The sequence below is a fragment of the Hemiscyllium ocellatum genome, chromosome 22, assembly GCF_020745735.1.
Source record: "Hemiscyllium ocellatum isolate sHemOce1 chromosome 22, sHemOce1.pat.X.cur, whole genome shotgun sequence".
Taxonomy (NCBI): domain Eukaryota; kingdom Metazoa; phylum Chordata; class Chondrichthyes; order Orectolobiformes; family Hemiscylliidae; genus Hemiscyllium; species Hemiscyllium ocellatum.
Genome location: NC_083422.1, coordinates 30632388 through 30645353, shown reverse-complemented (window position 1 = coordinate 30645353; position 12966 = coordinate 30632388). Strand labels below are relative to the sequence as shown.

Here is a 12966-nt window from a genome sequence, read left to right as displayed (position 1 = left end):
TGCTGGCTCCAGCTCAAACCCTAGTAATATCCTTGTAAATCTTCTCTGAACACTTTCAAGTTTCACAATACCCTTCCGAGAATTGCACACGACATACCAAAATTCGCCCATCCAATGTGCCTCACAGCCACAATATGACCTCCCAACTCGTAGACTAAATGCATTGACCAATAAAAGCAAGCATACCAAATGCCTTCTTCACTATCCTATCTACCTGGGACTTCACTTTTAAGGAACTATGAATCTGCACATCAAGGTCTCTTTGTTCAGCAACTCTGCCCAGGACTTTACATTTAAGTGTTTAAGTCCTGGCCTGATTTGCCTTTCCAAATGCAGCACCTCATATTTATCTAAATTCAACTCCATCTGCCACTCTTTGGCCCATTGGCCAGTCATAACCAGGAATGTACTGCCTCAGGGTATGGGGAAGGCAGGTTCAATCAAGGCATCCCTAAGAAAATGCATTTGTTGTTTGGAAAGAAATAGTGTCTTTCGTTTTTTGTGATAGAGTCAAACTCAAATGTTTGTTTACTTGATATCTGTACAGTGCCATATAAAGAGATAGTTTGTGATAAAGTATATTTTTGAAATAAAGAAAAGGATTACTAGGAGATGGTAGGAAAATTGCACGCGCAGAATGCTCATTTGAAGAGTCAGTGTATTCATGGCATCCTGCCCAGTGACTATTCTGTGATTCTGTAAAACCATACCAAGTGCGGTTAAGGGGTCTTGTGGCACAATGGTAGTGTACCTAACTCTATATCAGGAGAGGAGAAAGTGAGGTCTGCAGATGCTGGAGATCAGAGCTGAAAATGTGTTGCTGGAAAAGCGCAGCAGGTCAGGCAGCATCCAAGGAGCAGGAAATTTGATGTTTCGGGCATAAGCCCTTCATCAGGAATGAGGAAAGTGTGTCCAGCAGGCTAAGATAAAAGGTAGGGAGGAGGGACTTGGGGGAGGGGCGATGGAGATGTGATAGGTGGAAGGAGGTCAAGGTGAGGGTAATAGGCCGGAGAGGTCAGGAGAGCTGGGTTTTCGCTGCACCTGCCCCAGAAGTGTGTAGTAACATCGTTGAACAGGTTGATTGGAAAGTATTTGCAAAGTGCAGTTCGCATTTATCTAGTTCATAATTCAATTCAGATGCACTTCACTTTCGTTTTTGCACGAGAAGCCACGGCTGATCTAAAGAGCCTGTGTAAGTTAGAAAATGATGCATAAGCGAATTGGAGTTTATTATAACAGACAGGGCTTACAGGAATCCGGGAGATGAAGAATTCCACATACTTGTAACCTTGGGGAATGTTGATTAATCGTGATTTCAACACAACCGGGTTGTACTGAGGAGATGGAAGTTGTCGGTCGAACTATTAGGAATTTAGAAAGACGGACGAGGAAGAAGCAGTATTTATGTACAAATAGAAACCGCAATTGGTGGAGAAGTATTTGGAAGTACGAGCTTTCGAAGTGCTGCTTCTTAACTGATGAAGCGGCGCTTCTAAAGCTGGTGCCTCCAAATAAACCTATTGGACTATAACCTGGTGTTGTGTGACCTTTAACATAGTTATAACGTGGCGAATAACTCTCACCTTTCCATGTAAGTGATCAAATATTATTTGACTAACTAGACCATAACATTCAACACTAAATTAACAATATTTTCATGAAGAAGTGATACAAGTTCTAAAATTGCTTGTTGACCAACGTCTAATTTATTTCATTGGTTTCGTTAGTGATAAAGCCTCACCTTTGGTGTTTTTGTTTAGCGCAGTGAGTATAGCAGTGTCTCTATGTCTACAATCACATACAACACGAAGGCGAACTCAGCTACAACGACAAAGCAGCGAGGTTGATTAGTGTGGGGCGCCGTTGGTTCAGAGGATTCGTGTTTCCCGGGCAACAAAGGATCAGCGTCCGGAAAGTGAACGCGAGATGGAAAAAGGGAGAGGGAGAGAAAGGAAAAGGCGTCGGATGGCCTGAGCAGGGAATGAGAGGATAGGACCAAGCCGTGAGCACAGGCTGAGAGAGGGTGGACAAGACACTGGGAGGCTACAAGCTCAGCCTTAACAGACGGAGGATTGATCAATTGAAAAGTAAAAACATACATCTATCATGGAAGGTAACTTCAATTTACTAAGTTTGTAAATGAATTCGCTGATTGAAACAAAATGTCTGTGGTTCATGGGTCACCGATGTACAGTTACAATGAGAGCACACGTGAGCACTGACAAAATACCATGTCCAAAAAGTTACCTACACTGATAACATACATAATATTAATTAACCAGTAATAAGTACTTATTATACTGAATTTTGGTATTAAGCCTAAATATTACATTACGATCTATGTAAAATGACATATAGAAATAAATAATTTGCTAACAAGCAGCTTTTTCTAGAATGTCCCAAAATACTCTCAAATAAGGAATTATTTTATCAAGTTTAAACTTTTATCTTTAAAAAGATGTTCAATTTGAATTTGGCCAAGATTTCACATACTGAAGTGAAATTTTGGAGGTGCTGGTGGTAGTTACTGACGGATAATTGTTGGCCAGCTGATGCAAAGGGGAGAGTAAAACTAACTGAGGCATGCTGACACTAATAAATGATTACAATTTCATGCAAATTAGATTGAAAATACATTTGTTTTTTTTATAAATAATGGCATGAATTATCTATATTATGTAGATAGTTGTAGTGATATCAACATGGTTTATAGTTACTATGGAGTAAATTGTATAGCAAGTATGGTGTCTGTGTGTACAGAGTTAATCATGGAAATCTGAGGCACTTGGCACCTCCGCAGAGCATGATATAACACGTGATCAACTCAGCAATGAAATCAGTGCAATGGGGGTGAACTTGAGATTTATGTTCAACAGTGTTCCCCACTAAAGACCTCAAGTAAAAGTTAATATGATGTACTCAGGAGTAAGTGATTTGTTAACAGCATGGTAAGTAATGGTTATTGCCAATTTCGTCTCTGATCTGAAAAAATTTTTATAAGTGTGCAATTTCATTCCATTAGAAGTTTCTTAGTGCCAGCAGCTTGCAGTTTATTTTTACTTTTGTTGTCAGTGGACTTTAATCTCTGTCTTTCTCATCCTTGAATTTCAGCTTATACAAAACTCTGTTGCATTTATTCTTATCTGCATCAAGTCAACATCCGTGTCCTTGCTGATCCAATGCCTCACAAATAAAATTTTCATCATTTTTTAGAATCCCTTACACATCATTCATTTCTTCACTCGAGCTAAACTTTGGTAATCCTTTGCCCCTACACCTCCTCAGCCCCTAACTTCCAATTCATCTTTAGGAAGGATGTGAAAGTGTTAGAGAGGGTGTTGTAAGGCTTCATGGGAATGGTTCCAGCATTGAGGAAATGCAATTTAATAGATAGATTGGAGAAGTTGGACTGTTCTCGGGGAAAAGAGATTTGAGAGGAAGTTTGATAGAGGTAGTCAAAATCATGATGGTTCCGAATAGGGAACATAGGGAAAACTGGTGATTCAATTGAGAATCAGATGGCACAGATTTAAGATAATTGGCAGATGGAGCAATGAAAACATGAGACAGGATTTTTCACACAGTGAACGGTTATGCTCTGAAATCTACTGCTTGAGAGTCTGGTGGTGGCAAGTTTAGTCAAGGCATTAAAAATTGAATTAGATTATTGTCTGAAAAAGAAAAATGTGCAGTGTTTTAGGGAAAAGGCTGGACAATGGCACTGGTGAGTTGTTCTATCAGAGAGCAGGCACAGACACAATTGGCCAAAAGGCCTCTTTCTATGCTGCAACCATTCTCTGATTCTATGATCATACTCTTGCATTTTGCATATCCACCTTCTTTATCCTGCTAAATGTCCACATCTTCAGCTCCTGAAGCCAAATGATCTGGAATCCACCCCTGAGTCCTTCCACCTAACCACTTTCTTTTATCCCTTTAAATTTTTCATTAAGCCCACCTTATTGACTGAATTCATTTCTCAATGAATACAATTACTCATTGTTGTTTATGGAATCTTAGGGCTGTAGACCAGCAATGATAATAAAGTGTATATTACCCATCAATTCATAAATGTCACACTTCCCTTTAGGCTGCATTTCAAACAGACATCCTGCCAGCCCCACCTCTTTTTTTTTTGTGGGGAACTGCCTGGAGATGATGGTGTAGTGGTATTAACACTAGTCTATTAATCCACTGACCCAAATAATGTGCAGGGACCCAGGTTTGAATCCTGCCATAGCAGATAGTGGAACTTGAATTCAATTAAAAAAAACCTGAAATTAAGCATCTAATGATGACCATGAAACCATTGTTGATTGTCAGGATAAACCCATCTGGTTCACTATTAGCCATTAGGAAACTGCCATCCTTACCTGATCTGGCCTACATGTGACTCCAGTGCCGCAGCAATGTCATTGATTCTCACTGCGCTCTGGGCAATAAGGGATAGGCAACAAATGCTGGCCTAGCCAGCAATGCCAACGTCTCATGAAAAAAATCTTGTAAAGGTGAGTGGACATAGGATGTGCCTGTTCAGTCTCACTGGAATTTTACAAATGGGAAGACAGAGTGACCTGAAATGTTAACCATCTGCCTCCCTCACACAATGACAACAGAACTGTGTTGTCAGTTTCCAGAAGTTTCTACTTCTTTGTTGTTGCTTATTAGTACAGAACTTAAACATTGCCAGAAAAAGGGACAAGAAGTCAAAGTTTTTTGGCTTTCATTCGTTAGATCTAGGACACGAAATATACCTGTAAAAAAAGGACATCATTCTCTACATGAAAAGGTGCTTCTGGTTGGTTGGGGACATCATTGACATGGAGGTGCACCAAGAACAATTAACTATTAATCTTAGTTATCAGACCAGGTGGGTAGACTCAAATTGGTCAGGGTGTTGCCATGGAAATCATGGATCATAGAGTAAGGATACATAGTAGACCATATAGGACTGAGATGAGAAGAAGTTTCTTCACCCAGAGAATGGTGTGCCTGTGGAATTCTCTGCCACAGAAAGCAGTTGAAGCCAAAGCATTGAATGTTTTCAAGAAAGAATTAGATTTGGCTGTTAGGGCTAAAGGGATCAAAGAGCATGGAGAGAAAGCAGGAACAGGATGCAAAGTTGAACAATCAGCCTTGACCATAGTGAATAGCACAGCCAGCTCAAAGGGCCGAAAAGCCTACTCCTCCTAGTTTCCATATTTAAATGTTTCTAGGAGAATGTAGCGGAGATTGGCAATCTACATGACTCTTTGAAAAGGCTGCAATGAATGTACAAGTGGCCTGGAGGAAAATTTATAGTGGAGTCCCAAGGGTTGGATGTGGAAATCTTGATTTTCATAATATATATTAATAATCTGGATCTTGGTATTTAGGGGACAATTTCAAATTTTGCAAATGACACAAAATTTAGAAGAATTGTAAGCTGTGAGGAGGACAGACTTGGAACTCCAAAAGGACATTGACAAATTGATAGAGCTGGCATATTGTTGGCAGATGATATCCAATGCCAAGAAGTAATGCACTTTGATAGAAAGAACACAGAAACATAAAAAAGAGGATACGGTTCTAAATGGGGTGCAAGAGCAGAGGGACCTGGGTGTAAATGTACACAGACCATTGAAGGACAAGTGAAGAGAACAGTTAATAAAACATATGGTGTCCTCAACTTTATTCATAGGGCATAGAGTATAAGAGTAAGGAGGTGATGTTGCACTTCCACAAGATACTTGTTAGACCTCAGCCAGAGTATTGTGCAAAGTTTGAGACGTCATATTATGGGAAAGATATGAATGCAGTAGAGTGAGTGCAATAGTGATTTACAAGAATGGTTCCAGTAATGAGATACCTCGTTATGAGGATAGATTGGAGTTGGGATTGGAGAGAGGAAGGCTGAGAGGAGATTTGATAGAGGGTGCTGGAAAGGGCTATCCCTGTTTGGGAGCAAAATGACCAGGTGCACGACTGGGTTTTAAATATGGCACCAGCTGGTCAGAAACTTGGAAGATCCCAGCAGTGATGAGCTCTTCAGCTGCTGGTGAGGAAAAGATTATACAAACATGATGCTGCAGAAGTATAGTGCATGCCTAATAAGGAAAGCAGTGGAGAATTTTGTGCAAAATTACCTAATTCTCACAGAGAGAAATCCTCTGTGAAGCTCACAAAGTTGATATTTGGTTAGTTTGAGGGAAAGGGAACAAGGAGGTTGCTTCCACTGTCGGGTGAAAATAGAACTAGGGGACATAATCTCAAAATGAGGAAGAGCAGATTTAGAACTGAGTTGAGGATGAGCTTCTTCATGCAAAGGTTTGTGCATCTGTGGAATTCCCTGCCCAGTGAAGCAGCTGAGGTTTTAAATGTTTTAAAGACAAAGATAGATAGATTTTTGAAAAATAAAGGAACTAAGGGTTGTGGTGAGGGGGTGGGTAAGTGGAGCTGAGTCCATGAAAAGATCAGCCATGAATTTATTGAATGATGGAGCAGGTTCAATGGATCCAGATGGCCTACCCCTTCTCCTATTTCTTATGTTCTTATGAAAGTTAAGTCCATAAACTCGCATTCTGTCTCCATCGACATTACCAGGCTGGCTGAATAGTTCCTGCATTTTCTGTTCCACCATCCACAATATTTTGCTTTTGAAAGTTTGCACATTGATGGTTTCCTAGGATCTGTCAGCCTTTGGAGTAGTACGGGTGTCATAACATACAGAAAAGACCCTGGATCTGGATGCTGTTTTTGTAAGGAATTTCTACAGAGATACAATGGACAGAACTTTCCCTCTTTTTCCTCAAAGTATGGGGATGAGACTGTTAGGTTGTTAGGTGGCGGCTGACACACCACCCACATCAATGTAAGTGTTCACCCAATTGTCTGTCATCCAGCTTATTGAAAGCTGACAAGCAAGGGAGGTGCATATCATGCCCAACTACAGGCCTCAATGCTAGTAGTCTGTGATCCCAGAAGTTGCCAGCCAATCAGTGGCAGGCAGCTTCTGAGTTTTAAAGTCCCTAATTAAGACCTATTTCTCAGGGGATTCAGTAGTAAGAGTATCTTTATTTTTCTTCTCTCAGGGTGGAGGTCATGGGGAGATGGGAGGCTTGGAGGGGTGGCATTGCAATGCTGGACTGAGGCTTTAAAAGGTCGCCCCTTAGCTGCTTCTGTTTAAGCCTAGGTTGTGGCATTTGGAGACCCATCCCATGGTACAAAACAGTTGACAAATAGATATGACTGTAAAATGTCACAAACTATAAATGTTTTTTGACAGAAAGTGTATTTATTTGCAATACTTTCATTATCATTCAATGATAAATGAGCTGGTTGTCCAACAGGAAACAAATGATGGTTAATTACACTTTACAAATGAAAACAACTTCCACAGGTTTCAAAATTCTGGTGGTTCAAGTAATGAACCTCAGCATCTCTAACATCAACATGACACAAGCTCTTAACAGACTGAAATACTCTTAATAGTTCATTTAAATATTAAGTTTGACCATTTATAAAGACTTGATTATTAACTGTCATAACAATTAGTTTGCTACAATCTTTATTAGTATTGTAATTACGTGCTTGAAAAGGTGTTCATAGAGTCATAGAGAGTCATAGAGATGTACAGCATGGAAACAAGCTCTTCGGTCCAACCCATCCATGCCGACCAGATATCCCAACCCAATCTAGTCCCACCTGCCAGCATCTGGCCCACATCCCTCTAAACCCTTCCTATTCATCTACCCATCCAAATGCCTCTTAAATGTTGCAATTATACCAGCCTCCACCATATCCTCTGGCAGCTCATTCCACACATGTACCACCTTCTGCGTGAAAAAGTTGCTCCTTAGGTCTCTTTTATATCTTTCCCCTCTCATCCTAAACCTATGCCCTCTAGTTCTGGACTCCCCGATCCAAAAGACTTTGCCTATTTATCCTATCCATGCCCCTCATAATTTTGTAAACCTCTATAAGGTCACCCCTCAGCCTCCGACGCTCCAGGGAAAACAGCTCCAGCCTGTTCAGCTGCTCCCTGTAGCTCAGATCCTCCAACCCTGGCAACATCCTTGTAAATCTTTTCTGAACCCTTTCAAGGTTCACAATATCTTTCCAATAGGAAGGAGACCAGAATTGCATGCAATATTCCAACAGTGGCGGAACCAATGTCCTGTACAGCCGCAACTCCTGTACTCAATATTCTGACCAATAAAGGAAAGCATACCAAACGCCTTCTTCACTATCCTATCTACCTGCAACTCCACTTTCAAGCAACTGTGAACCTGCACTCCAAGGTCTGTTTGTTCAGCAACACTCCCTAGGACCTTACCATTAAGTGTATAAGTCCTGCTAAGATTTGCTTTCCCAAAATGCAGCATCTCGCATTTATCTGAATTAAATTCCTTCTGCCACTTCTGAGCCCATTGGCCCATCTGGTCCAGATCCTGTTGTAATCTGAGGTAACCCTCTTTGCTGTCCATTACACCTCCAATTTTGGTGTCATCTGCAAACTTACTAACTGTACCTCTTATGCTCGCATCCAAATCATTTATGTAAATGACAAAAAGTAGAGGGCCCAGCACCGATCCTTGTGGCACTCCACTGGTCACAGGCCTCCAGTCTGAAAAACAACCCTTCAGCACCACCCTCTGTCTTCTACCTTTGAGCCAGTTCTGTATCCAAATGGCTAGTTCTCCCTGTATTCCATGAGATCTAACCTTGCTAATCAGTCTCCCATGGTAACCTTGTCGAACGCCCTACTGAAGTCCATATAGATCACATCTACTGCTCTGCTCTCATCAATCTTCTTTGTTACTTCTTCAAAAAACTCAACCAAGTTTGTGAGACATGATTTCCCACACACAAAGCCATGTTGACTATCCCAAATCAGCTTTTGAATGTTCTTGCCTAGTACTGTCAAATTTGGCCTTTCTCCAATTTAGAACTTCAACTTTTAGATCTGGTCTATCCTTTTCCATCACTATTTTAAAACGAATAGAATTATGGTTGCTGGCCCCAAAGTGCTCCCTCACTGACACCTCAGTCACCTGCCCTGCCTTATTTCCGAAGAGTAGGTCAAGTTTTGCACCTTCTCTAGTAGGTACATCCACATACTGAATCAGAAAATTATCTTATACACACTTAAGAAATTCCTCTCCATCTAAACCTTTAACACTATGGCAGTCCCAGTTGATGTTTGGAAAATTAAAATCCCCAACCATAACTACCCTATTATTCTTACAGATAGCTGAGATCTCCTTACAAGTTTGTTTCTCAATTTTCCTCTGACTATTGCAGGGGTGGGGGGGGGGGGGGGTTTATAATACAATCCCAATAAGTTGATCATCCCTTCCTTTTTTTTAAGTTCCACCCAAATAACTTCCCTGGATGTATTTTGGGGAATATTCTCCCTTAGCACAGCTGTAATACTATCCCTTATCAAAAATGCCACTCCCCATCTTCTTTTGCCTACCTTTCTATTCTTCCTGTAGCATTTGTATCCTAACATTAAGCTGCCAGTCCGCCCCATCCCTGAGCTATGTTTCCGTAATTGCTATGATATCCCAGTCCCATATTCCTGACCATGCCCTGAGTTCATCTGCCTTCCCTGTTAGGCCCCTTGCATTGAAATAAATGTAGTTTAATTTATTAGTCCTACCTTGTCCCTGCCTGCCCTGACTGTTTGACTCACTTCTGTTCTCAGCTGTACCTGTCTCAGATCAATCTCTTTCCTCACTATCTCCCTGGGTCCCACTCCCCTACCTTACTAGTTTAAATCCTCCCTAGCAGTTCTAGCAAATTTCCCTACCAGTATATTAGTCCCCTTCCAATTTAGGTGAAATCTTCTTGTACAGGTCCCTTGTGCCCCAAAAGAGATTCCAATGATCCAAAAATGTGAATCCTTCTCCCATACACCAGCTCCTCAGCCAAGCATTCATCTGCTCTATCCTCCTATTCCTGCCCTCACTAGCTCGTAGCACTGGGAGTAATCCAGATATTACTACCCTTGAGGATCTCCTTTTTAAATTTCTACCTAACTCTCTGTAATCTCCCTTCAGAGTCTCAACCTTTTTTAATAGGTTTGCAATGCTTATGAACTATTTCCAATTATGTTAGTGTTATTTACACTAGTATTACCACAAAAAGACATATAAAATTGATATAACATTGTAATGTGGGGCATCTTTACAGAAGTAGCCTCATTCACTTAGTATGGTGAGTCAGTGCAAAATATGTTGTGTTAATATAAATTGGACTTTGACAATCTTTTACAGTTCACCAACTTTCTGTAGAAGAGCACTTTTCAATGCCTTATGACCTTATGATGTGTTTTCACCTCTTTTTTTTTAATAAAATGGCCAAGTAGATGTCCCCAAGCCTGATCCTCCAGTTGTGGGTAAAGTGACCGATCACAGTATTGAACTTTACTGGAATAAGCACCACCAATTGCAAGGATATATAGCATCTAATCGAGGGCTATGTTTTTCAATTGAAGAGGAGGACATTAAAACACATACATTCGGTAACATATACACGTGAGTACTTAAACTTTTAAAATGATAATTCACTCTGACTCACAAAGTCCTCTGTGATAAATTGCAGCATAGATATTGTATAGCTTTGATTCCTCACACTGACAGAGAATTCATCTTGCTTGTTGAGAACAAAATATTACTGAGAAATTTACTGTAGCCCAGACTTTTTGATGTTGAGACAATTGTTCCTGCAGTGTAGATTGGAGATGCATGTTCAAACCATGTGGAAATCCTGATAGAGCTGACTCTGACGAAGTTGCTGGGAATCTGAAAATTTCAATTGTCAATACCCCTGTGTCTGAAACTCTCTGAAAGAAGTCCCTTAAAGTCAGAGAATTTGTAAGGTTTTAATTCACTTAAGCTTAATATTTAATCAGAAAAAGTTAGAGGTCTTGAAATTTGTTTCAATTCTGGGTTAGCTATTAACTTGAACCCTGACTCTCCGCAGTTTCTTCCCCAACAACAGCTTGCCTGAATCCACAACCTCCAAGTGCTACATGACAAACTCTCTTCCCCCACCAGACCCGACAACATCCCAGCTGCTGATCAGAGGTGACACATGTCCACTGGACTCGACAATATCCCCCACCCCTGCTGGACTTGTCACTCCATCCTCATCGAACCTGACACTCACTCCATGGCGACAGCGTGACCCTGCTGGAACTGACATTCCACCACCACCCCAACACTCCCCAATCCCTTTCCCACACCATTTCCCTAACCTAATGGAACTGACACCACCTGACATGATCACAAGGACCTAAGCACATCTGATAGCCAGCATGTAATGCCTCCCCCCACAACCCTACCTCACCCTGCCTGATCAAACACCTCACTGACCCAACACCTTGCCCTACTTTAAGTAAATTCACTTGTGTATTTATACCCCCAAACTCATCAGCTAGTCAATGTCCCTCACCCACCAGTCACTCAACCACCTATGCCCACCTGGCACTCTACCACCTCTCTCATTTGGCATCCTACACCCGCTTTAACTTGGCACTCTACTTTTCTCACCCACCTGGAATCCTATTCACTCACCATCCTGACAGCCTTACCCAGTCATTGAAATTTTGACAATGATCTGCTCCGCGGCTAGATTCAAGGATTCTTTGACGGGTTTGTAACAGGAGCCCCTGTCCAGGAATCTCCAGGGCAAAAGCCATCAAAAACTTTTAATCTGATGTATTGACATTTCTGAACTGTAAAGTTATATGTTCAGAATGGTATGCAACATAAAATGAAATGAAAGCTGAACAGCTGGTGGATATATAGTTTGCGCACAGCCAGTGTTTTTGTTCCTTACCTCCGTGTGGTATCTGAGAAAACGCCCATCTAAGTTCTTCTTGATTAGTTAATCTGTCTGTCACTGCATCTATCAGTGTTGTTTAACAGAACCAGTTCTGCCACACATCTTGCTAAAAAATACAGTAAATTCTTCAAAAACAAGTAGACGTAGGCGTGGAATTTCAGATGATTCTGAACTTAGGCAATGTAAAATTTAGGTCATTAACATTTCTGTTACTGCTGTGTCTTCCTTTGCATCATCAATGCACTATTATAAGATGGAACACTGAGCATGATAGAATAAGTAGCTGTGCCATCATCAGGCTTTAACAATGAGTGTCAATGTGACCTAAAAGATACATAAGGAAACTGACTCACTGCACACTGATATTAGACTGTCAGATTTCAGCACATTGTCACAACCAGGTGAGGAGGGGTGGATTGGTTCGCTGCTTTACCCACTTATCCTTTGACTATGACAGAGTTTGAATTAAAATAAATATATTGCCAATTCATTGTTTACTTGATTGTACATGGCGATGTGTAAAAAGTAGGCACAGGTTTTCTTGAAGTAAACATGTAAGGGGTTTTAATTATACTAAAACACTCCTGTTAAAAATAATAAAAATGTTAAAAATGTCCTGAGTTCTGTAACTCACACAGTCACACACACAAAACAAAAATACAAGAATATAAATTACAAAGTTACCAAGTTGCCATTTTGACCAAGTTAAAATTTAAACAGAAAAAAAATTTAAAGGAGTGTTCACTGACTAGCCGGCTGTGTAGTCAGACTGTGGTTCCCAATGGTTTTGGTCTTCACCTGGAGTTTGATGTTGTCCCTGATGTCTTTTTATTTTTTCTGGAGGCACTGTTGTGGAAATTGAAGACTTTCTTTAAAAGTTCTCTATCTGCTTGCAGGAATGTTGTTACAATTCCAGTGGGCCGAATGGTCTGATTCTGTTCCTACATTTTATGGTTATATTAAGAGAATCAATGGTTATGGGAGAGAGGAAGGGAAATGGAGTTGAGGATTATTAGATCACGCATGATCTCATTGACTGGTGGAGAAGACTCAAAAGGCTGATTGGCCTATTTCTCCTCCTATATTTTATGAGCCTAGAGTCAAACTGCACAGACTTTTATATGGAGACAGAGA

The 12966-nt window shown here is 40.7% G+C and overlaps 2 protein-coding genes across 12 annotated transcripts in view; one reads left to right on the top strand and one right to left on the bottom strand.

Annotated features, from left to right (window-relative positions):
- Positions 1-12966, top strand: part of fank1 (fibronectin type III and ankyrin repeat domains 1) — a 68602-nt gene that overhangs the window by 5881 nt on the left and 49755 nt on the right. For 3 of the 8 annotated variants that reach the window (XM_060841991.1, XM_060841996.1, XM_060841990.1), the window contains exons 2-3: positions 1761-2113; positions 10352-10520. In XM_060841991.1, coding sequence (XP_060697974.1) covers positions 2107-2113; positions 10352-10520 — 176 coding nt within the window. In that variant the 5' untranslated portion in view covers positions 1761-2106. Of the gene's footprint in view, positions 1-880; positions 933-1110; positions 1193-1514; positions 1592-1760; positions 2114-10351; positions 10521-12966 lie in introns of those variants that run through there. The other 5 variants (XM_060841995.1, XM_060841992.1, XM_060841994.1 and 2 more) reach the window with 5 other exon arrangements.
- LOC132826255 (putative pre-mRNA-splicing factor ATP-dependent RNA helicase DHX32) overlaps positions 1-12966 on the bottom strand; it is a 76821-nt gene that overhangs the window by 49502 nt on the left and 14353 nt on the right. The gene's annotated exons all lie outside the window — the stretch shown is intronic.